Source organism: Chiloscyllium plagiosum, unplaced genomic scaffold (genome assembly GCF_037043375.1).
Source record: "Chiloscyllium plagiosum isolate Xiang-an unplaced genomic scaffold, Cpla_swu_hap1 HiC_scaffold_12, whole genome shotgun sequence".
NCBI classification, from domain to species: domain Eukaryota; kingdom Metazoa; phylum Chordata; class Chondrichthyes; order Orectolobiformes; family Hemiscylliidae; genus Chiloscyllium; species Chiloscyllium plagiosum.
The window spans coordinates 43688358-43714200 of NW_028270150.1; the positions used below are offsets into that span (position 1 = coordinate 43688358).

The 25843-nt window shown below is 40.5% G+C and overlaps 1 protein-coding gene across 1 annotated transcript in view; it reads left to right on the forward strand.

Moving 5' to 3' along the window:
• The first annotated feature begins 421 nt into the window (after positions 1-421).
• The window catches only part of lrrc58b (leucine rich repeat containing 58b), a 46642-nt gene continuing 21220 nt past the window's right edge, over positions 422-25843 (forward strand). Inside the window, exon 1 of the mRNA XM_043701007.2 lies at positions 422-991. Coding sequence (XP_043556942.2) covers positions 516-991 — 476 coding nt within the window. The 5' untranslated portion in view covers positions 422-515. The remainder of the gene's footprint in view (positions 992-25843) is intronic.

Consider the following 25843-nt stretch of genomic DNA (forward strand, 5'->3'; position numbering starts at 1 on the left):
GAATGATAAGATTCAAGAATTTAAGAGTGAAATCTCCAGAGTTGCAGACCGCCGGCTGGAAGAGTGGGCTCACATGACTTCCTGTGCGATCACTGTCTTCTCTACTTTTCAGAATTGAAGACGAAGGCTACTTTGAACACCAACTGACCCTTTGCCAGTCATTTATAAGACGTTGAAGGCCAGCCGTCAATTATTTAATTTTCACTAGCGCTCTACCACTCCCCTGCGTTCTCCCACTGAGGCCTCACCAAGTCACGCACCAACTGCCAACTCCGGCCGACCTCCCCTCGCGGGCGATACGTCCTGACGCCATGGCATTCACGCAGACACCACGTGACTCTGCCCCGGACGCTGCGTACTCGCGCTGTCAGCTGTCCGCCTCCGCGGGCCGTTATGGACAATTCGGATTCCGGGGCGGGGACTTGACATCGGGCGAGCTATTTGAGTGCTGTGCCACTGCCAGTGAACTGCATTTGGATGGTTCCTTCCACCTTAGTACTCTGATTAAGTTTAAAATGTTCGCTTTGCCGGGGTCAGCTATGGACGTTTTGGAGAATATCGAAGGAGACAGCGTGCTGAACTTGTCCAGAATGAATCTGGATACGGTGTCTTTGGAAGACATCAGCGAAGAAAGGAAAAACGAGACTCAACAGTTATTGTTGACACACAACAGATTGATTGTTTTTCCTGAAAGTATCGCCAATTTTAGGAACCTGCTCTTCCTGGACATCAGCTCCAATGGTCTCTCCGTCATCTGCGACGATATCCTGGAACTGACCAAACTTCGGACTTTGATAGCCAAAAATAACAGAATGGACGAATTCTCCCTGCCCAAGGACTTGGGAAAGATGGGTTTGGAAGTTGTCAATTTCAGTGGCAATCGTTTTGAAGAGGTTCCTTCTCAGCTTCTAGAATTGCAAAGACTCAAATCTCTTTCACTTGGGGGAAACAGACTTAAAACTATACCACCAAACATAGAAAACTTAACCAGGTAAGATTTGCCTTTTAATTTCCCTTGAGAAATAATATGGTTACATAGTTTTAATATTTGTACAACCGTGTTATTTTCTAGACCAAATACGCGCCTATAATTTGTTGTATAATCTGAAGATATTTCATTTTCTCAATATGAAACTTGAACTTTACTAAGTTGCTTCACTGATCTGGATGGTTTTCTTGAAACAGCAAGGTCATTCGAGTATTTTTTTCTAAACAAATGCACTTGGCAATTACAAGGTGTTCTGTGAGGTGACATTAACTATTTTCAGTAACATACTGTTACATGTGCAGTAATGTTCAAAAGAACAATGCCATGGAATAAAAGAGCATGTATTAGGCTTGTTGCATGTTATTAAGTAACAATTTGGGACAGCTTTCAATTTTGTAGTTTAACCAGCTCTCCAACAGCTGATGTTTTATAAAATGAATTATTCTCTCAATACTGACTTTACATTAGCCTGTTGTGGCCATTATAATGTTAGTGTATGTACTAACAACACTAAGAACCAGGTCTCCTCACCTTTAGTAAATGTGTGTATAGTTTGAAATAACTTAACTTTAAATTCTGGAATCACTTGTTAAAATTAGATCGGTGTCAACTGAGCTGTCATTCAGCCTTTTTAACTTATTTCTGTATTATGACTTTGATCATCTAATGCAAACTGATCATAGGAGACAACATTTACTATTCTTACCATCATATTTCCTCAGATTCCATTCTTAGCTTCCTATTTCTTACCTATGTGTTGTCTTATATATAAGTGAATTTGTAAAAGTATGCTGACGACATGCAGCTCAACTTTGTCTATATGGTCTGATTACTCGTCTAATGTTCAACACTGAGTAGATTTCCTCCCAGTTACCAGAACGACCAAAGCCATTGTCTTCGGATCCCACTACAAAGTCTGTTTCCTAGCTAGTCACTCCATTTCAGGTCAATGTCTGAGATTAAATCAGGCCAATTTTATTATTCTAGTTGACCTTGGTGAATTTCTGATCATTTGCACAAAAGCCACTTATTTTGATATTCATTACATTGCCTCACCCAGCTCATTTGCTGTTGAAATGCTCGTCCATACTTTTAAAAGTCGAATTTAGAGGTAATGATTGACCTCTCATCTACCATCTTCCATAAACTTAGTGTTGTCTTAAATTCACCCAGTACTCCTGTGCTCACTACCATATATTTATTTCTGGTTAAATAATGCCATAATTTTAACATTTTTAATCCATATTTTCAAATTCTTCTGAGGGCTGTCCCATTCTAACTCCAGACCCTGCTCAAATCTTGTAACCCTCTGAGTTATCTCTGCTCCAATTCTGCCCTCATGCACATCTCCAATTATAATTTGCTGTACATTCTTGGTCTCACATCAGGTACATAGGCCATAGATGCTGAACCTCTAACTCCAGACTCCTGTTTCCTCTTCTGAATGATCTTTTGGTTATCTAGCTAATATCTCCTTATGTGATTCAGTGTATTACTTGCTCGTAAACGCTCCTTTGAATTGCCATGGGATAGTTCATACATTAAGGCCATAAAATGTAAGAGTAGAGATAGGTTATGAGCCAATTGAGTTTGCTTTGCCATTCATGACTTACCTGATTAGTCCTCAATTCCATTTTCTTCCTGCCTTATCCCATTACCTTCCCCTTACTGACTTAAAAATTTGGGGATCTCAGCCTTGAATAAGCTTAATGATCCAGCCTCCACAGCCCTCAGAAATAAAGAATCGTTCAGATTTGCTTTCCTTTGAGAGAACCAATTCCTCCTCATCTGCTCTAACTGAACAGCCCCTTACTCTGAGATTATATCTTGACCTGGATTTTCCTGTAAGGGAAATAACCTCTCAGTATCTGCCCTGTTAAACCTCTAAGAATTTTGTATGTTTCAGTAAAAGTGCCTCTCATGTTTCTAAACTCCAGTGAGCACAGACCTAACTTACTCGACCTCTCATCAGAAGAAAATCCCTCCATATCTAGGATCAATCTGGTAAACCTTCAGTGGATTGCATCCTAAACAAGGGACCAAAACTGTTCACAGTATTCTAAGTGGTGCCTTGTATAGTTTTAGCAAGATGTCCCTATTTTTATATTCTATTTTATTTAAACTAAAGGCCAACATTCCATTTGGGTCTTTCTTATTATTTACTAGATACATGTAGTAGCTTTTTATGATTGTATGCATTAGGATTCGTAAATCTCCCTATGCTGTAGCTTTGTGAAATCATTCCCCATTCAAATAATATTCATATTAATAAAGATGCCGTCCAAATGAGTTGTTTCTATTGTACCTGGTTCGTAATATAATCCATTCTAAGAGTAAATACTGTAGTAACATTCTCCACTGAAGTGTCAGTTTCAGAATCTTTAGTCCAGTGAAGTGAATTCAGATATCTTTATTTTTGAAGATGCTTGACCAGGACCATTACTAAATGCAAATAGGCCACATTTTTTATTACTCATAGAAGAAGAGCCCTTTTTAAAATTTTCTGCTACAAGTGTTTAGTTCTCTGTAATACAGCTTTAAGATCCGATTCGATGGCAGACCACTTGTAAAACCTCAGGGGTATACTTTTTCACACATGCCAAGTTGAGATATCAGATGGAAAATCTGGCTTCACTAACTTATCTTTTGAATATGTTGTAACCTTTTGCCAATCCATATCAGTTTTACTTTTAAATATAAGTTAAACTTCCATATTTCATCACTAACATATTTCAAGAGAGAGCTATAAGTTGTATTGTCATTTTTCTTTGCAATTTAAGGTAATTTGGATGTATATAAATCTAAAAGCATTTGAACGAGGATGTCTCCACAATATATCCTACCCTCAATAAGCTTTCATTACCTTGCCTAAACAATCTATTTACCTCTGCTTAAAGATATTCAAAGTTCCTGCTTCCACTGCCTTTTTGAGAAAACATGTTTCAAAGACTCTCAATGCTGAGGGAAAAATTCTCCTTGTCTCTATCTTTTAAATGGGTGATGTTATACTTTTGGGTGGTAATCATCAGATACGGAAACAAGTAAGGGTGTAAGAGAAAATAAAGAACTGAGGATGCTGAAGATCTGAACAAACAAAAAAAAAACAGAAATTGCTGGAGAAATACAGCAGGTCTGGCAGCATTTGTTGAGAAAGAAGCAGAGTTAACATTTCAAGTCCAGTGACTCTTTATCACTGGAAGTAGCTAGGAAAAGATAGTATTAATATTGATGACTGGGGCTGCGGGGGTGAGTGGATAGGTGAAGAGAGAGCCTACAAGGAGAGAGAAAAAAAAGGCTGGAAACAAAAGGACTGTTGACAGTAAGTCACTCTTTAACTTTGGAACTGCTGCAATCCACAGTGACGCCAGCAAGGGAGTTTCACCATTTGAGCCAGTGATATCTTTTCCAGTTATTATGATGTGTAATTTGGAAGGGAACTTTCAATAGGTATCCCCTTATGTATTTGTTGCCATTGTATTTCTAACTGGTAGAAATTGTGGGTTTGAAGGGTGCCATTGGTAAGACCACATCTGTAGTACTATGCGCTGTACTGGTCACCTTTTTAAATAAAGAAACATGTAAATAAGTTGGCAGCAATTCAGAGAAGGTTTAGCACTGAAATGAATGTGTTGTCTTGGAAGAAAGCTTGTACTTGCAAGGTGTACATCTGCTAGGATTTAGAAGAGCAATACTTGATTGAAACATGTAAGGTCCTGATGGGTAGATCTGAAGAGGTTGTAGAAAATTTATAAGTAGTGGTCACTCATTTAAAAATGAAGGGTCACCAATTCAAAATGAAGATGAGGAAAGAATTATGATCCTTTGTGAGAAATGTCTTTGGAATAGTCCTCCTGGAAAAGGCAGTGGAAGCAGTGTTGTTGTGTATATATCTTTTATGACAGAAATCCAAAGATCCATGTAAGCAAGAGGTTTGGGGGCGATATGGATATGTGGTTACAATCAGATCAGCCATTCTCACATACAGTGTGGAGCAGGATCGAGAGCCAGATGGCCTACTCCTGCTCCTTCCAGTAACATTCATATGTTATCTTAATTAGCACTTTTAAAGAATTAGAATTTTGAGGAGGCTACTATAGAGAATGCCACATATCATTATTAGTGGACGTTATATATGCAGACTAATGCAGGATATAGGGCAATACATGATGGATGCAGTATATTGAGCATGGATGTGGTGAAACTTTTTGGGAGAAAGTACATGGAGAGACGTTTACTAAATATTGTTCTGTGGGTGGTACAAAAATAAGCAACCTGGGGGGGCATATTCGCAAATGTTTGAAAGTGATGGAACAAGTTGGTAAAATCGTTGAGAATGAATTTAAAATATTTGACTTTATATATGAACATTGGATACAAAAATTAAGGAAATCATGCTGTGGAGCCTCAGATGGAATATTGTATGTAATTCCGTGAACCACTTTATGTAGGTTGTGAAGTCCCTGTACTGGATATAGAATCTCCCCTCTCCTTACAGCAGGGATGGATAGGAGAGACCTGAAAAATGGAGAAGTCTTAATAAAGCAGATAGGGAGAATTGACATCCTCAGAAAGTGAGTCAGTGACCTGAGATCTTAGATTAAAAATAAACAGCAAAATAAATGGAGGGAAAATGAGGAGAAATGTTTTCATGTCAAGTGTAGAGAAAAGCTGTAACTCCATGTGTGAAATTCTGATTCTACCAGATTTCCATATAATTTTTGGTAGACAATTCGATGTGTACTTGTGAGCTTACTTCCAGGGTAGCATACTGGGAGACCTCTGAGATTATCTTCAAGAAAAGAGACAGTCTGACTGTGGAAATTAGAGGGAGTTCTGTCTCTCCACCATGGAAATGGTCATCCTGCTATCTACTAATGTCACTTATATCCTGAAGAATTTTAATTGAATGAATTGGGAAGCCTGTTTCCTTTTGAGAATCAATGACAAAGAGGTCATTGAATGAAGGACATTAAGAAACAGACGTTAGGAGAAATTTCTTTTTTGCAGAGGTATGTTGGATCATGACATACTTTGCAGCTTAAAGCAGAGAGAGTTGGATATATATTTGTACCTTCAGAAATGGTCGTGGAAACTGGGCCAGTAAATAATAAAGTGAGGTGAATAGAGCCATTCCATGTTGTTATCAAATACTTGCTTCATTTTGCTTTATTGAAGCTTTGAAAGTTGGTTTTCACTGCCTAAATAAACCAACTTTCAGAACATTTTAACCTAGCATATGAGTTGGTTGATACAATAATCTCAACAACGATTAATACTTGACATAGTGGGCAAAATGTTTTTGCCCCACGTATTTCAATTCAGATGATGCAGCTGTGGCTAGTATTGCATCATCCTTCTAGTAGCTCTTGTACTAGGGGCCAGCTCTAAATCCCTTCAAGGTCTGTGTTTATGTGGCATAAATATTGGATTTGTTCTTCAGTAAAGGTCATGATGATCCTGTAGAATTAGATAAACTGCCCTATTGTGAAAGCATGGTAAAAAGCTCGAGTTTGTATTGCTGTCCTATGCCATTGTACAATGGCAGTGAAAGCATTTACAGTATTTTCAGGCTGTTGTTGTCAATACCTACTGAAGCAGTCCATGCTGATTCTACTTAAATCCACCATTGTCCATTTGTAACCAAATACTTTACCTGTCTTGGTCATCTGTGTATTGTGTCCATAACATCCTACCTGTATTAACTGACATACATTTACAATGTCTTCCTTCTACCATGTCCAAATTCTTTAGCCTGTTTCATCAGTTGGTTTTGTCAGATATTAAAAAAGTCATATTTGCCTTGAAGCATTAACTCTCTCCTTAAAATCTGACAGACAACCTAAGTATATCCAGTGCTTTATTTTTATTTCCAATATCCACAGTATTTGTTTCTTTTTATTATTGGCTGGCAAGTCAGAAAATGTATTTCAGCATAGGCTAATTGCATTGTTATCTAGCTAACGTTGGGAGTTGTTCAGTCGTAGACAGGCTTTTATTGAAAATGCTTTCTATGCAACTGTATTTGCTGAAGAGCATCTTTTACGCAAATAATTTCAGTTACTGATGCCTTTCCATCACATTTAAACATTTGTTTATTTTTTTTGGAAGAAAGGTTATAGAAACAAGGTGGATATATACAGGAAGGAGAAAAGTTTGTTAGATTTAATGGAGGAGGTTTCTGTAGAGCAAATTTTAAAGCATCGACCTGCTGAATCAAATGCCTTTTATAATCTTGTACTATTGTGTGTAGTCAGTTTTTGCTTTGTTCTCCATGGGATGTGGGCATCGCTGGGTAGGCCAGCATGTATTGTCCATCCCTAATAATTGATGACTGTTGACAGTTTTTATTGCTGATTTAGGCTTCACCAATGCAGTTTCTGCAGAATCATTTACTCAGATACTGCAGTTTAGAGCAATGCACAGAGCAGTGGATATGGGCAGATTTGTTAGTTGAATCAGTATTACATGGAGATAAGTTATAATAAATTAAGCAAATGCTATATGTTGGTAGTCCATCTTAATCAAAATAGAAAAATTCTTAGCATTATGGTCTTTGGCCAAATACAGGACATCTCCCTAAAGTCTATTTTTTAATTTGTATCACTCCCTGCACATCATGCTTTTATGAAAATCACACTGGGCAGATGTGTTTTGTTTCTCCTGGCCCACCCCACCAGCTACAAGAATACAATTGAAGAGTTTAACCTGGTTAAAAAATCCTTACCAATTTCAATTGAAGAGGAACAGAAACAGCCCTTCAAGCTGCATTGAGATTGTTTTGCCATTCAAAATTGATCTATATCTCAATTTTATTTGTTCACTGATGCCTTGATTGTCTTATTCAGCAAGAAATGCATCATTCTCTCTCTTTCAAAAATGTACTGCATTTCATTCACCATTTGAGTGTAGGCATACTTTTTCCATTTCCCTCCTAAATAGCAGAGGTTTCATTTGTGACCAGTCATATTCTTGATTTCCTCACTGGAAATAAAACTCCTTTTGTCACTTGAGCACCTTGATTAGATCACCCCTCAGCTCTACAGTGAGTAAAATACATGTTGATGCAAATTATTCTCATATCTTATTCCTTAAGGTTTAAGATCTCATCATTTCAATGAATATGTACTGTATGCCTTACAAGGCATAATATTATTCCAGTTACTCATTGGTCAAAACTGCGGTACTCCAGATGGGTTCTATCAAGAATCTGCATAAATTCAAATTACTAATGAAGTTAGTTTCCTTGATCTAAAGACCAATACTTCATTTGATCTGTTAATAACTTGTGCACCAGCTGTCATGTACTTCTAACCTATCACAGAGTCACACAGCATGGAAACAGACTCTTCGGTCCAACCAGTCCATGCCGGCCATAATCCCAAACTAAACTAGCCCCACCTGCCTGCCCTTGTTCCAAATCCCTTACGGGGATTTCTGGTTTGCGATCAGTAATTTGCTGATTTTTTTTTAGGTGGTTCAAATCACCCCCAGATCCCTGATTCTGACACTGGACTTATTTAGGGAATGTGAAATGAAGAAGGCGGTAAACAGGTGTTTCAGGGCAAAAGAATGCGTTTATTTAACTACAACAAGTATGATACAAGAAATAAAAAGGCAATTGCGATAAAACAGTGAAATTGACAGTTGTACAGAGGACTGAAGGTAGATACACTATATCAAATTAAACAGAGGTTAAAGCTCTATTCAAAGCTAAACAGCAGTTTTAATCAGACACTTTCTTTGGGGTTCCTGCATTGTCCCCCCTCCCTGCTAGCTAGGTTGGAAACTTTGCGGTCTAGGGAGCTTCAGCTCCCCACTGGGTAAAACACAGCTTTAAAGTGCGTTCAGTTGTTGAAGTTCTTGCCGTCAGTTCTCTAGGCTTGAAACAAGCCTTGTCTGGAAGCATTTGATCGGATAGCGCTTGGTTGGCTTCCTACTGTTTTTTTGGATTCTTTTGTTGTGATGATGCTCTTGGTTTGCCTTCCCGGTTCAGCTTCTAGGTTTGTCCTCTGTGGTTAGTGGTTCCAAAGCTAATTGTTGGGGCTAGAGTCTGTGGGGAAACTGTTTGTTCCTGCTGGACCTTGATGTTGGGAAAGTGTCTCTGTCTCTGTGTCTCCCTCCTTCGGTCCAACCAGATGTCCCACCTGCCAGCACCCGGCCCATATCCCTCCAAACCCTTCCTATTCATATACCCATCCAAATGCCTCTTAAATGTTGCAATTGTACTAACCTCCACGACATCCTCTGGCAGCTCATTCCATACACATACCACCCTCTGTGTGAAAAAGTTGCCTCATAGGTCTCTTTTATGCCCTCTAGTTCTGGACTCCCCCCTCCCCAGGGAAAAGACTTTGCCTATTTACCCAATCCGTGCCCCTCATAATTTTGTAAACCTCTATAAGGTCTCCTCTCGGCCTCCGACGCTCCAGGGAAAACAGCCCCAGCCTGTTCAGCCTCGCCGTATAGTTGAAATCCTCCAACCCTGGCAACATCCTTGTAAATCTTTTCTGAACCCTTTCAAGTTTCACAACATCTTTCCGATGGGAAGGAGACCAGAATTGCATGCAGTATTCCAACAGTGGTCTAACCAATGTTCTGTACAGCCGCAACATGACCTCCCAACTCCTGTACTCAATACTCTGACCAATAAACGAAAGCATACCAAACACCTTCTTCACTATCCTATCTACCTGCGACTCCACTTTCAAGGAGCTATGAACCTGTACGCCAAGGTCTCTTTTTGTTCAGCAACACTCCCTAGGACCTTATCATTAAGTGTATAAGTCCTGCTAATATTTGCTTTTCCAAAATGCAGCACCTCGCTTTTATCTGAATTAAACTATATATGCCACTTTTCTCAGCCCATTGGCCCATCTGGTCAAGATCTTGTTGTAATTTGAGGTAACCCTCTTTGCAGTCCACTACACCTCCAATTTTGGTGTCATCTGCAAGCTTACTAACTGTACCTGTTATGCTCGCATCCAAATCATTTATGTAAATGACAAAAAGTAGAGGACCCAGCACTGATCTTTGTGGCACTCCACTGGTCACAGGCCTCCAGTCTGAAAAACAACCCTCCACCACCACCCTCTGTCTTCTACCTTGGAGCCAGTTCTGTATCCAAATGGCTAGTTCTCCATGTATTCCGTGAGATCTAACCTTGCTAATCAGTCTCCCATGGGGTACCTTGTTGTACACCTGACTGAAGTCCATATAGATCACATCTACCACTCTGCCCTCATCTATCCTCTTTGTTACTTCCTCAAAAAACTCAGTCAAATTTGTGAGACATGATTTCCCACGCACAAAGCCATGTTGACTATCTCTAATCAGTCCTTGCCTTTTCAAATACATGCTGAAAATGTGTTGCTGGAAAAGCGCAGCAGGTCAGACAGCATCCAAGAAGCAGGAGAATCAACGTTTCGGGCATGAGCCCTTCTTCAGGAATACATGTACCCTTTCCAAATACATGTACATCCTGTCCCTCAGGATTCCCTCCAACAACTTGCCCATCACCGACATCAGACTCACTGGTCAATAGTTCCCTGGCTTATCCTTATCATCCTTCCTTCTTAAACAGTGGCACCACGTTAGCCAACCTCCAGTCTATCGACAATTCGCCTGTGACTATCAATGATACAAATATCTCCGTAAGAGGCCCAGCAATCACTTCCCTAGCTTCCCACAGAGTTCTCTGGTACATCTGATCAGGTCCTGGGGACTTATCCACCTTTATGCATTTAAAGACATCCAGCACTTCCTCCTCTGTAATTTGGATACAAGGTGTAACCATCTATTTCCCTACAGTCTCTATCTTCCAAATCCTTTTCCACAGTAAATACTGATGCAAAATACTCGGTTAGATCTCACGGAATACAGGGAGAGCTAGCCATTTGGATACAGAACTGGCTCAAAGGTAGAAGACAGAGGGTGTTGGTGGAGGGTAGTTTTTCAGCCTGGAGGCCTGTGACCAGTGGAGTGCCACGAGGATCGGTGCTGGGTCCTTTTTGTCATTTACATAAATGATTCAGATGCGAGCGTAAGAGGTACAGTTAGTAAGTTTGCAAATGACACCAAAATTTGGAGGTGTAGTGGATAGCGAAGAGGGTTACCTCTGATTACAACAGGATCTGGACCAGATGGGCCAATGGGCTGAGAAGGGGCAGATGGGGTTTAATTCAGATAATTGAGAGGGGCTGCATTTTGGGAAATGAAATCTTAGCAGGACTTATACGTTTAACGGTAAGGTCCTAGGGAGTGTTGCTGAACAAAAAGACCTTGCAGTGCAGGTTCATAGCTCCTTGAAAGTGGAGTCGCAGGTAGATAGGATAGTGAAGAAGGTGTTTGGTATGCTTTTGTTTAATGGTCAGAGTATTGAGTACAGGAGTTGGGAGGTCATGTTGCGGCTGTACAGGATATTGGTTAGGCCTCTGTTGGAATATTGCGTGCAATTCTGGTCTCCTTTCTATCGGAAAGATGTTGTGAAACTTGAAAGGGTTCAGAAAAGATTTACAAGGATGGTGCCAGGGTTGGAGGATTTGAACTATAGGGCGAGGCCGAACAGGCTGGGGCTGTTTCCCCTGGGGCATAGGAAGCTGAGAGGAGACCTTATAGAGGTTTACAAAATTATGAGGGGCACGGATAGGGTAAATAGGCAAAGTCTTTTCCCTGGGGTTGGGGAGTCCAGAACTAGAGGGCATAGGTTTATGGTGAGAGGGGAAAGATATAAAAGAGACCTATGGGGCAACGTTTTCACACAGAGGGTGGTACGTGTATGGAATGAGCTGCCAGAGGAAGTGGTGGAGGCTGGTACAATTGCAACATTTAAGAGGCATTTCGATAGGTATATGAATAGCAAGGGTTTGGAGGGATATGGGCCGGGTGCTGGCAGATGGGATTAGATTGGGTTGGGATATCTGACTGGTACGGACGGGTTGGACCGAAGGGTCTGTTTCCATGCTGTACATCTGTATGACTCTACTGCCACTGGAATTCTTTTCAAACTAAGCTGATATGGTATGGGTGGCACAGTGGTTAGCACTGCTGCCTCATAGCATCAGGGACCTGGGTTCATTTCCAGCCTCTGGCGACTGTCTGTGTGGAGTTTGCACATTCTCCCATGTCTACGTGGGTTTCCTCTGGGTGCTCTGGTTTCCTCCCACAATCCAAAGATGTGCAGGCTAGGTGAATGAGCCATGCTAAATTGCTCATAGTGTTCAGGGATGTGTAGCATTAGTCAGGGGCAAATATATAGTAATGGGTTTGGGTGAGAGACTCTTTGGAGGGTTGGCGTGGACTTGTTGGGCCAAAAGGCCTATTTCCACACTGTAGGGATTCTATTTTCATTCAGTACAATCCCACATCCTGTAAGATAACAATGAGATGAAAAGTCTGAACCTAGGAGGAATAACTTTTTTTTCCAAAGTAATTCCCCAGTTTATAATGGAAAACTATACAGCACTCTTATTTGTTGACTTTTTTTTTTGCGATGTCAAGAGTTTAGCTCCATGGAGACCTGCCAGATAGATCTCCTGCTTCCTGCTCGCCTGCTGTGGGAGTGTCTCAAAATAGCTTTATTGAATACAGTTGGGAGTGCAATTGGCCGGAGAGCTTTCTACCTGCTCATTAATTTCTATCTGTGAAGTTAGTATTGTTCTTCCCACATTTTCAGATTTGTAAAATGTGAACAAATGAGACATTAATAAAAGTAGCTTAGAGTGAATATTATTTCTCAAAAGGACAAAAGCCTTTTGACTTCTTTTACATAGGATATACAACATGAAAACAGGACATCTAGCCTAAATAGTCCCAAGACAGCATTATGCTCCACTTGAATCTCTTTCTGTCCACAATCTCCTTCATGTACTTATCTGACCTTCCTTTTAAGTACACCTAAAGGATTTCTTCAACCACTCCCTTTGATGATGATTTCCACATTCTAATAACGCTTTGGATAAAGAAGTTGATTCTGAGCTATGTTCATTTTCTCTATTTTGTCTAGTTGGAGATCCAATCCAAAAATGACCAAGTGTACAGAGGTAGTTAACAAAACTAACAATGTTACACCTGATTTTTAAAGTGTAGAATAGATATTAAGAATCACGATTAAACTGAGTTTCCTGATTTGTAGTACAGTGGTTAATTTTTCATTTTGGCATGGGCGGAAAACTCTCCGCAGCTAAACAGCTGTATTTTATACACATACCTTTTTTTTCTCTTTTCCAATGACATAATTATGAAACATACTCTGACTTTATCTGCTTCTACTCCTCCCAAAATAGTACAGTAGTTATGTGTGGTTACCTTGACCATTTCACAACATTGAGATTGTATTTCTTTATCTTTCTTTCATGTGATCTTTAATGTCATCTCCATAATATTCAAGTGCATTAAATCTGTTAAGTTACCATGTGATACTTTTTGTCCCAGCGCAGTAAAATCCAGAATGTAAACTCATGCCAAGTTTCGAAAACTTTTCCATCATGAGTTTTTTATTATTACCCTAAATGGGGCGGGGGGAGAAAACAACTATCATTAGATAATGATGCAATGCACTAAGGCTTGAGTGTTTTGCAGACTGCCTGACTGTGCTGAATATTGTACTGTTCTTTGTAGTCAGCAGAATTGTAGGCCAATTGCTGTCAGCATGAACTTGACTCTCTCCCTGGAGTTCTTCCAATCATAAATAGCTCTGAAGTAAGAAAACTCTTTCTACCATTTTCCTTCTGAATCTATCCTACATTTCTGAATTTTTGTTTTCTGTAGCCTATTGACTTGAACTTAATTTCACTTGACTATTCTCCTCCTTTTTCTGTTGGCTAATTGAGGATGTTACCCAGATGCAGAATAAGTACAAACTTTCATTTTCCAAAATGTTATTAGATTGTAAAAATTAACTTAAGAATGTTTGTTTGAAAATGACTAGTGTTTGATTCAATTGTAAAGGGATCAGTTGAAATTTTCTTGAAAAAATATTTCAATTCACAATGTTTACCATTTGTTATCCATCAGATAGTGAAGCAGTCCATGTTCCCATGCAGCAAGACCTGAACAATGTCCTGGCTTAGGATAACAAGTGTCAAGTAATACATTTTGAGAGAGAGGCAGAAATGGGAAATCATAGGCCAGTTCGCCTGATCTCAGTTGTTGGTCAGATTTTAGAGTCCCATTTGTTAAAGATGAGATTGTGAAGAACTTTGAAGTGCATGGTAAAGTGTGCTGTGTCAGCATAACTTTGTCAAGGGGAGGTTATGCCTAAGAAATCTGTTAGAATTCTTTTGAAGAAGTAACAAGCAAATTACACAAAGGTGACCCAGTAGACGTGATCTATTTGGGTTCCAGGAGGCCTGTGGCAAGGTACCACACATATGGCTGCTAAATAAGATAAGAGTCCATGATGTAAGGGGCAAGGTTTTGACCTGGTTAGAAGATTGGCTACTGGCAGAAGGCAGAGAGTAGGCATAGAGGGGTCTTTTTCAGGATGGCAGCTGGTGATGAAGAATTCAGCAGGGTCACGATTGGGACCATAACTTTAGTATTCGCATTATACATTTAATGAAATGGACAAAGGAACTGAGGGCATTGTTGCTAAAGTTGCAGATGACACATATGGAGGGGCAGGTAGTGTTGGGGAGGCTGCAGAAGGATTTGGATAGGATAGGAGAGTGGGCAAATAAGTAGCAGATGGAATGAAATGTGGCAACGTGTGAAGTCATGCACTTTTGTTAGAATATTAGAGGCAAAGATTATTTTCTGAATGGGAACAGGCTTCGGAAATCTGAAGCACAATGGGATTTCGGATTCTCTAAAGATTAACAAGCAGGTTCAGTTGACAGGTTAAAATGCAAATGGAACGTTAGCATTCATTTTGAGAAGTCTAGAATACTAGAGGAGGGGTGTACTGCTGAGGCTGTATAAGACTCTGGTCCGATTGCATTTGGAATATTGTGAGCAGTTTTGGGCGCCATATCTAGTATTAGAGGGGATGTTCACAGAATGATCTCAGGGATGAAAGGTTTGTCATTTGAAGAGTGGTTGAAGGCTCTGGGTCTGAAATTGGTGAAGTTGAGCAGGATGAGGGATGATTTCAATGGAAGGTCTGGTTAGTGTCAATGTGAAAAATCTTTCCACTAGTAGGAAAGACTAGAATTAAGGAAACCCATGCAGCGAAGATGTAATCTTTGGCACTGAGATGAGGAGGACTTTTTTCAGCTAGAAGGTGGTTTAATCTGTCAAACTCGATGCCATAGAGGGCTGTGGAGGCCAAGTCATTGTGTGTATTTAAGACAGAGATGGATTGGTCCCCTTACTAATCAAGAACCTATGGTTATGGGGACAAGGCAGGAGAATTGAATTGAGAAATGTATCTGCCATGATTGAATGCTTAAATTTGAAAACTGAATATTGGAATGGACATCACACCTATGTGATACAGGCAGCGTATCAACTGTGTGCTGTTTGTTGCATATGAGCATGGTGGCTCAGTGTTAGCACTGCTGCCTCACAGCACCAGGATTCCAGGTTCGATTCCCGCCTTGGGCAACTGTGTGGTGTTTGCACATTCTCCCCATGTCTGCGTGGGTTTCCTCCAGGTGCTCCTGTTTCCTCCCACAGTCCAAAAATGTGCAGGTCAGGTGAATTGGCCATGCTAAATTGCTCATAGTGTTAGGTGCATTAGTCAGAGGGAAATGGATCTAGGTGGGTTACTCTTCGGAGGGCCAGTGTGGAGTGGTTGGGCCAAAGGGCCTGTCTCCACGCTTTGGGAATCTAATCTAATCAGAGCAGTGTTATACTGTTCAATGCATCGTCAAGGGGTCTGATAGTAAGTGCCATTTCTAGTTGAAGGCAGCTTGCACCTTTTTAAAGGAGAAGTGTGAAATGGTGGCAGGTTTTGAAAAGTGAATCTGTAATGTGTATGGTTTGAGAAATAGCTGACGGTGTAAGAGAATGAGCACTTAAATTTTTAGAAAATACATTTGAGGCCATGGTCGAAGAGGAAGAGAGAGAGATCCTGTATTCACTGAGGAGGCAGAAGATTCTCCTCAAATATACCCAGGAGGCAATGAAAGGAAGTATCAACAGAAACCAATAACAGTAATATTACTCCAAGAATCTGGAATGCAGAGCAGGAAGATGTTTAATAATCAGGCATGTTCTATCAATGTTCAATCTTCAAGAAATTCACCAATTGCACCTCTATTCTTATCCATACCTCACTTTGTATGCCCTTAGAGCCACTTAATAATCATCTCCATCAGTGCTTGTGCTTAATTTCTGCGCTTCTTTCACACTCTGAACTCCTAGCTCACACTGACTGGTGGTCTTTCAAATATGATAGCCACATCAGCCTACTATATTGCTGGATACTTAGTGAATCTCTGCCCCCTTTTTAAGATTAGAATATAGTTTTTAAAAAAAAGCAGGGAACTCGAAAGAACCAGAAAAAGATAAATACCTGTTGTTTTTTTTAAACCCAGTGGAGGAGATAGTATTGGTTGTCATGAGAAGGAGCAACATTTGAAGATGTGGTAATTGACTGGATAGATGATGAGGGTATGTGTACCTAACTCTCCACTCTCTTAACTTTTTAATTGATCCCACAGTCTTTTCTGATGGGCAAGCTGTAGCTAGGAGCAATGGTATATTGATGATATTAATGGGCTAGTCATCTAGAGTCTGAACTAATGATCTGGTGGCCAAAGATCAAATTCCACTTTTTCAGCTGATCATTTTAAATTCCATTAAGAAATTTGTAATAAAAGCTTTATGAAAACTATTAACGATTAAAACCTATCATTAAGCAGTTATAAAAATCACTAGTAAATGACTCTGACTTTAGCACAATGCCCTTTTGGTGGAAATTTTGTCCTTTTAACCTATGTGATTACAGACTTACAGCAATGTGATTGACTCTGACTCTTTTTTGGCCCTTTGCAATTGCATCGTGAGTTAATAAGTTAAAGGTTAACCTTTTTTAAGAAGAACCTACTGCCCGTTTTCCAACTCCGATTAGCCACCTCCTGCACTGGATCGGCAAACATCCTTTGGACCAAGGAGTGGAAAATACAGGAAGTCACTAACCAGTCCTTTCTGATGCTCTGTCAAATAGAGTCATAGTCATAGAGATGTAGAGCATGGAAACAGACCCTTCGGTCCAACACAATCATGCCGACCAGATATCCCAACCCAATCTAGTCCCACCTGCCAGTGCCCGGCTCATATCCCTCCAAACCCTTCCTATTCATATACCCATTCAAATGCCTCTTAAATGTTGCAATTGTACCAGCCTCCACCATATCCTTTGGCAGCTCATTCCATACACGTACCACCCTCTGCATGATAATGTTGTCCCTTAGGTCTCTTTTATATCTTTCCCCTCTCACCCTAAACCTCTAGTTCTGTACTCCCCGACCCCAGGGAGAAGACTTTGTCTTTGTTAGGTTTTCATTTGCCCCAGTAAGAATGGTCCTTCCGGAATAGATTCAGTCTGGGTCAGTGCCCTTGTGCAATCAATCTCCATTGCTGAGAGCTCAGTACAAATCATTTATGAATTTGTGGAGAGATGTACAATGCTGCACATGATCAAGCAATGTTCCCTCTACAGACTAAATACAGGACTAATCACTTTACGCCCAGCAATTAGAGGCTATAGACTGGCTGTGGCGATGTTTTTCACTGAAATAAGAAATAAATGAGAGTTAACAGTAAATAGGGATCGGAAATAAATGCTGGATGACAGTGATGCCCACATTGTGTGCATTGTGTAAATTTTAAAAATGATGTATGCACTCACTGATTACTTTCTCACCTTCCCACATCAAAATATGACTGATGTCCATTTTTCATTTCAGGTGCACAAGAAATAAAACTTTTCCAAACGTTTAGAAAGAGAAAGATAGCAGTGAAATTGCAGAGACAATATTGCTTTCATCTTTCACTATCAATGAGCAACTTAGAGTCTGATGATTTACATGCTGGTCAGGCTCCAACACAATTTACAGAAGCATGGATGGTAGATGGTGTAGGAGTCAGCTCACTAGGAAGTCACAGTTGCACACTAATTCTGTTGTGGAAGAAGGTGGAGAAACCAAATGCTTGCTGCACTGTGGACAACCTATGGACAATGTCAAGAAACATGGCCTTGAGGACCAGTTTGGTGCAGGCTTTGTGCAGACCTTGAAGTCCATCCATTCCAGTGTCAAATCAATGGTCACCGCCATCAGCACTTCTTTAGAACCCACAAAGATAATATCTGATCTCAAAATTCCTATTGCAGTGCATATCAATGGTCTTGTGTGCAGAATTGGCAGTTCAGACTGCTGCCATCATTGGCTACAAATACCATCGTTAAAAGAGATAGCCATGGTATCCAGCATTTGTTCTTCAAGGATTGTTGATATCAGAGAATGGTAGTGGCTTTGAGGTGGAGGAGTTTTGAGTTGGTTGCCATTCCTACTCCCAATCCTGTCACTATGCTCATGTCCTTGCCTGTCAGCTAGCCAGCCCAAGCTGAATTGATACAATCTGAAGTCAAGTGCTCTAAGTTAAAAACTGTTTGAGACTGTTATCCAAAGACATTCATGTTCTAACTCCATTAAATCTCAGCAATCTTCCTCTAACCATACTTCAGCTACTAGGAATCATTTTATCGGATCACAAGGATAGCAAAACATGCACAAATGTTTACGTAATTACTATGTTTGTAAAATTTGATTAGAATGCATATTTTCCGGAGTTTTTGTTGCCGGGAGCAGCTATCTGGCCCATTACCTCTTTGCTGTCTCTGCAGCAATTTAGTCCTCAACTCTGCTTTTCACTCAAACCTTGCAAAACCATCTTCTTCAAGCACATGACAAATTGACTATGAGATCTGATTCCACAATCATGCTGCAGATCTTACCAACCCTCTGTATGAAGAATATTTTTCTTTTACCCTCCAATTTTAATCTATGATCTTTTGAGTGTTGGGGAAAAGATAATGTGTTGATTTACTCTTAATGTATGGGGTGGTGTGGTTGAGGATTCTGGTATTGCTCATTAGTTATTTGATCCTTTAGAGTCTAGGCAGAAATAAGCCGACTACATGGTGTCTGTCAACTTCTTTCTCTGTCTTCTCTTTTTTAGATCCTATTCATTAGCTTCTTGTTGGATAGACAGTGGTAATAGACAGTTGGATATCAGTGTTCCCTGATATTACCAATGTTGCATTGCATGCTGCTCCAATATCATTTAGCTGAGTATTGAAGCCCCTTCCCAAACAATCCTAATGGTGTCAGTCACACTACACCTAGTCCATTTTTAAAATTTGAAATCACGAGCTTTCAGAGCGTTGCTCCATCACCTGATAAAGCACTGAAAACTTCTTGCCCTGCTTTGTGTTTGCAGTTTGACCGCAGAAGTTGCCAGATTTCAGTCACAAATTCATATGAAACAAGCTTTTCATATGTTGGTTGTCACTGACATTGTGATCAGTAAATTGTCTGTAAAGACCCTTTCCACATATACATTTCTCTGCCACCTACATTCCTTTTGAGCAGAAAGGAAATTTGCATAACCTCTGCTTGTCTCAGTCATGTTCAATCCCTAGGTGAAGCCCTATCAGGCTACCCATTTCTGTACACAACTTGTTTCAAGCCAAATTTAACCTAAACAAATACCATCCAGATCATTTTTTTGTTGTTGATTATTCAAACTACATCTAGGTCTAGAAACAGACAATTGCATCAGCAGTCAGAAGAAATAATCTTACCACTAAGCTAGTAGATAGTTCCTGATGCCTTTTAAGTAGCACTTTTGGGGCCTGTTTAACATTATTTCAACCTTACACAACTAAACATAGGGTATTGAGGGGAATGTGCACTTTGAAACTGGGAGGACTAGTATCCGTTGCACAAAGACTTGCTCTGCATGCAGCTTTTCATTAGGCACATTTACAAACTCCTTCGCCTACATTGCGTTGTGTGTGTGTGCTTCCTGTTGGATAAATGCTTGTGCATCTCAGACCCCAGTTTTGAATAATCTCATGTTCGTGTAACATCTTGGGGTGCTACACAAATCAATTTGTACCCCAGTAACTCAGTTAATCATCAATCCCTGTTTTTAAAGCCTTGTTTGCAGTGAATTTTTTTTCTAGTCTAAACATTGCTGTAATTTTATTGGAACTGAATCTTGTGTAATGATGTTAAGCTAGTTGATAAACCAAGGCATGTGTACTTGGGGAGTACTTCTATGTACCATATCTCCTGAATGAAATAGATAAGATTTGTTTTGTGTTTTGAAAATGTTTATTTTTAGTCTAATATTTCCAGTCACTGAAAAGGTGCTTTCTGTCTTAGGAAAGAGCAGTTAGTCGAATTGGAAATTGTAGGAAACTGCTGGCTCATGTCCAGTGCAGTTGGCATGTATGAAGCGGTGAACTCATTTAACGCCTTGCATTTTGGCAATACTTGACTTGACAACTGCTAGTGGCCTACTGAAATAACAGTCTAATATATTGTAATGTTACATCACGTGAGTTGCTCCAAATGCGAAGGTTAAAAATTACTAATTTGTTAAAGCAGTGATTTTCTTTCTTGTGTACCATTTCAAACTCATTCTGAAGCAACTGTATATTTAGAAGTGCACTAATGCACTGCTTTCATTCTGTTGGAAAGAATTTTTTTTTTTTTAAAAATGCATTTCCATGCACATGCAAGGAAACCTTTGCATGTTTAATTTTTTTGAAAGGTTAGTTTTCTTCAGCAACAGTTGAAGTTTTTGGAAAAGCAAAACATCTTAGTTTCTGGAGATCTGAAATAAAAACTAAGTGCTTGAGAAACTCAGGTCTGTCCACAACTGGGGTGAAAGAAACAGAGTTAACATTTTAAGTCAGTATAGTCTCCAAGGCTAGAATGTGTTTTGTGTTAATCATGTTTCCTGTGTTGTGCTGAGACATGTTGCCCAATATTCCTGATATATAAGGCTTGGCACACTTAGCACAGTAAGAAAAACAGAAATTGATGGAAAAATTCAGCAGGTCTGGCAGTATTTGTGGAGAGAAAGCAGAGTTAATGATTCTGGCTAGAACTGACCCTTCCTCATCACCGTATGTAATATTAAAACATTTAAACCACGTACCACACTGAAAGAAGAGTCATAAGCAAAATTTACTAATTTATGATTTTCAAGGATGGCAGAACATAACCTGAAAAGAATCCCAGTTACACAAAAAATGTGGTGACATATTATTGTAAGCTAGTCACCTTTTTCTAAATGTGGATCTGTCTGAAAATCCATTTATTATTTAGTGAAGCTTAAAGTATCCTTTTCTCCTTTTGTCAAACACTTGAAAATTTGGATTGTAATGAGAAGAGGTTTGGGACACATTGCTCTATGCGAAGCATCAGCAGACAGCAGCCAAGGACCTGCATTCTGAAAGAATACTCCTAGTAAATGAACTTTTTGTTCCATTCTATTTAACTGCATAATTGACAAGTTCCTTGCATTATGTTGCATTTTCCCTCCATTTTAGCCATGCCCACCCGCCCCATCTCCCCGCCTCAGTTCCTCTTGAACCCTACCCCCAGTTTTTATCATGTGCAAATTTTGATACTAAGTTACTTGTTCCTTCAACTAAATCAGAAATGCAAATTATGAATAACTGTTCCCTTTGTTTCTCTTTGTTTCACTCTGTCTGGCTCTCTCTACCTCTGCGGTGATACTGATATGCTATATTTCACAATTGTGTAGAACCTCCAGTCAGTTATTTCTAGCTTTTACCCCACCTTTTTTTGCTTTCTAGTTTTTATCTAAGTTGTTATTTATCTCTTTGCCCTAACACTACATGCCTTAAACATTGTCACAGTCATACAATATGACATTGCATGTTACTGAAACCGTTCTTGCTGACTCACTATCAGGCAGTTTTACACGACCAGTGTCAAAGTGTGGTAGTGGAAAAACACAGCAGGTCAGGCAGGAGAGCATCTGAGGAGCAGGAGAATTGATGTTTCAGGCATAAGCCCTTTGTCAGGAATGGAGGGGGGATGCGGGAGGAAAGGGGCTGAGAGATAAAATAGGAGGGTGGTGTTGGGGAAAGGTAGCTGGGAAGATGATAGATGCAGGTGGGGGTGGTGGGGAGGGAGGAATGGATAGGTGGGAAGGAAGATTGGCGGGTGGGACAGTTCAAAGGGTGGTGCCAAGTTTAAGGGTTGGATCAGGGATGAGGTGGGGCGGGAAGGGAGATTAGGAAACTAGTGAAGGTGATGTTGATGCCGTGTGAGTGAAGGGTCCAAGGTGGAAGATGCGGCGTCCTTCCTCCAGTCATCAGCTGGCTAAGATTTGTCAGTGGAGGAGGCCCGGGACTTGCATGTCTTTAGTGGAGGGGGTGTTGAACTGGTTAGTCACAGAGTGATGGAGTTGTTTGGTGAGTGTGTCCCAGAGATATTCCCTGAAACACTCCACAAGTTGATGTCCTGTTTCCCAAATGTGGAGGAGACCACATAGAGAACAATGAACACAGTAAATGAGGTGTTTGGATGTGCAGGAAAATCTCTGCCGGTGTGGAAGGATCCTTTGGGGCCTTGGATAGAGGTGAGCATGGAGGTGTGGGTGCAGATTTTATACTTTTGTGGGTGACATCCACCCTCCCAGTCCTGAAGAACCTGAAATGTTGACTTCTCCATCTCCTGATGCTGCCTGACTTGCTGTGTTCTCCTGCTTGTCTACCTTGGATTCCAGCATCTGCAGTTTTATTGTCTCTTAATTAGAGAGGGAATGCTGAAATTTTGACCGTGATAGTGAAGGAGTAGTGATCTATTTCCAAGTCTGGATCGTGAATAGGTCGGTGTGGAATCTGCAGGTGGTGGAGTTTCTGTGTATCTGCTGCCCTTGCACTTCTCAACGGAAGTGGTCATGGGTTTGGAAGATGCTGTCTGAGGAACTAATGTTGGATTTCTGCAGTGCATCTTGGTAGATACTCACTGCTGCTTCTGAGCGAGGTGGTGGATAAGAGGGGATGTTTTGTAGATGTGATGCCAATCCAATGCTCGATTTGGTGTCAAGCATTTTAAGTGATGTGATGCTGCACTCATGCAGGCAAGAGCAGATATTCCATCACACTCCTAACTTGTGCCTAAGTTGCAGCAAGCTCCAGGGAGTCAGGAGGTTAGTTATTCTCTGCATAATTCTTGGCCTCTGACCAGTTCTTGTAGCTGCAGTTTGTGACTACACTGTAGTTTGGTTGAGTTTCTGGTCAATGGTAACCTTCCCAGGATGTTGATAATGGGGTGATTCAGTGATGGTAACTGCCACTGAATGTTGAGGGGCATTTATTAGTATCTCTCTCTTGTGTGGGATGCTCATTGCCGGTGTTTTGTGTGGCATGAATGTGACTTGCTACATTTCAAACCAAGTCTGGAAGTTGCCTTGTTCATGAAAATTGGACTTAAGGAATTACCTGGGGGTCAAAAAAAACTGTCAGAATTTTTGCTAAAGTAAAATTTGGGCTTGAGAAAAGATAATGCTCTAGTTATAGCAAATGCTGCCAATACTGTTTGGTTTCACAAACCATCTGGAAACACTCTTCCCTTTATTGAGGATGAATTAGAGGTCCTGCTGCAGATTGTGCAGCAAAGAGGATTATCCTTCTTCACGTGGATCTGGTAGAGTGTATCAATGGAAGAGTCAAGCTGCGCAGAAACAAAAACAGTTTGTGCTTTAAAACATTGTGTATTTGGAGAAGTGCTGAAGTAAATGTTTGGCACATGTAGGTAATGTATTTTGTTAATGGAGCACATTTGCGTAGGTTAACCCAAATTTGTGAGCTGTATCATGTTAGCTGGCAAAGTATAGAGAGAACATTTTTCTTCCCCCTACTGCACACATTTTTATTGTTGAGAAGGTGTTAAGCACAATGTTTATGGTGGGGTTTTCCAGAGGGCTTTACAGTCCTCTGAAATTGGAATTACTGCTGTATGGTAGGAAATGGAGTAACAAGCTTTCACTCCTCAAGGTCATGCAAACAGCAATGAGGTAAATGATCAGATCAGATAATGTTAATGATGCTGGCTGATGGATAACTACTGGCTGTAACATTGCTCTGTCATTCTTTGGAAAATACTAAGGGATCTTTTGCATCCACTTGAGAGAGCAGGGCTTTGATATAATATCTCATGCAAAAGCTGTCACCTTTTGACAATTTAACACTTCCTCCAGTGTTGTACTAAGGTACAGATATTGGTCTAGACTAGCATTCTGAGCTTTTCTACTGGGATTTAAACCTACAACCTTCTGAACTGATAGTGCTACAATGATTGATCCAATATTGCTAACAGAACCACATTCTATATGAAACTCCCCAGCAGCCATTATTACCAGTTTTTCTTGAAGCCTCGTACCTTGAGGCCAACCTTGAGAGAACAGCCAGGGAATTCCTAGAGGCATGGCACTCATCCACAGATTCAATCAATAAGCACATCAACCTGGACCCAATATAACGGCCACTGCAGCGGACAGCTGGAACTGACAACCGGAAGCAGCAAATCACTATACATGCTGGAGGAACATCACAGAAGCGCTTCACAGGAGGCTCCAAAGCACTGAGGATGTCACCTAGTCAGGGGACGAAACGTCTGCAACACAAATTCCCAGCTTAGCGAACAGAACCACAACAAAGAATAATTTGATTAGGGATAATTAGCACGGTTTTGTGAAGGGTAGGTCGTGCCTCACAAACCTTTATTGAGTTCTTTGAGGTGGTGACCAAACAGGTAGATGAGAGTAAACCGGTTGATGTGGTGTATATGGATTTCAGCATTTTGATAAGGTTCCCCACAGTAGGCTATTGTACAAAATGTGGAGGAATGAGAATGTGGGAGATATAGCAGTTTGGATCCGTAATTGGCTTGCTGAAAGAAGACAGAGGGTGGTGGATGATGAGAAATGTTCATCCTGGAGTCCAGTTACCAGTGGTGTACCGCAAGGGTCGGTGTTGGGTCCACTGCTGTTGGTCATTTTTATAAATGACCTGGATGAGGGCATAGAAGGGTGGGTTAGTAAATTTGCAGACAACACTAAGATCGATGGAGTTATGGATAGTTGTAGGTTACAGAGAGACATAGATCAGCTGCAGAGCTGGGCTGAGAGGTGGCAAACAGAGTTTAATGCAGACAAGTTTGAGGTGATTCACTTTGGCCAGAGTAACCGGAATGCAAAGTACTGGGCTAATAGTAAGATTCTTGGTAGTGTAGATGAGCATAGAGATATCGGTGTCCAGGTACACAGATCCTTGAAATTTGCCACGCAGGTTGACAGGATTGTTAAGAAGGCATACGGTGTTTTAGTTTTTATTAATAGAGGGATTGAGTTCTGGAACCATGAGGTTATGCTGCAGCTGTACAAAACTCTGGTGCGGCTGCAGTTGGTGTATTGTGTACAGTTCTGGTCACCGCATTACAAGAAGGATGTGGAAGCTTTGGAAAGGGTGCAGAGGAGATTTACTAGGATGTTGCCTGGTATGGAGGGAGGGTCTTACGAGAAAGGCTGAGGGACTTGAGGCTATTTTCGTTAGAGAGAAGAAGGTTGAGAGGTGACTTAATAGAGACATAGAAGATAATCAGAGGGTGGACAGGGAGAGCCTTTTTCCAAGTATGGTGACGGTGAGCATGAAGGGGCATAGCTTTAAATTGAGAGGTGATAGATATAGGACAGATGTCAGAGGTAGTCTCTTTACTCAGAGTAGTAAGGGTATGGAATGCTTTGCCTGCAACGGTAGTAGATTCGCCAACTTTAAGTACATTTAAGTCGTCATTGGACAAGCATATGGACGTACATGGAATACTATAGGTTAGATGGGCTTCAGCTTGGTATGACAGGTTG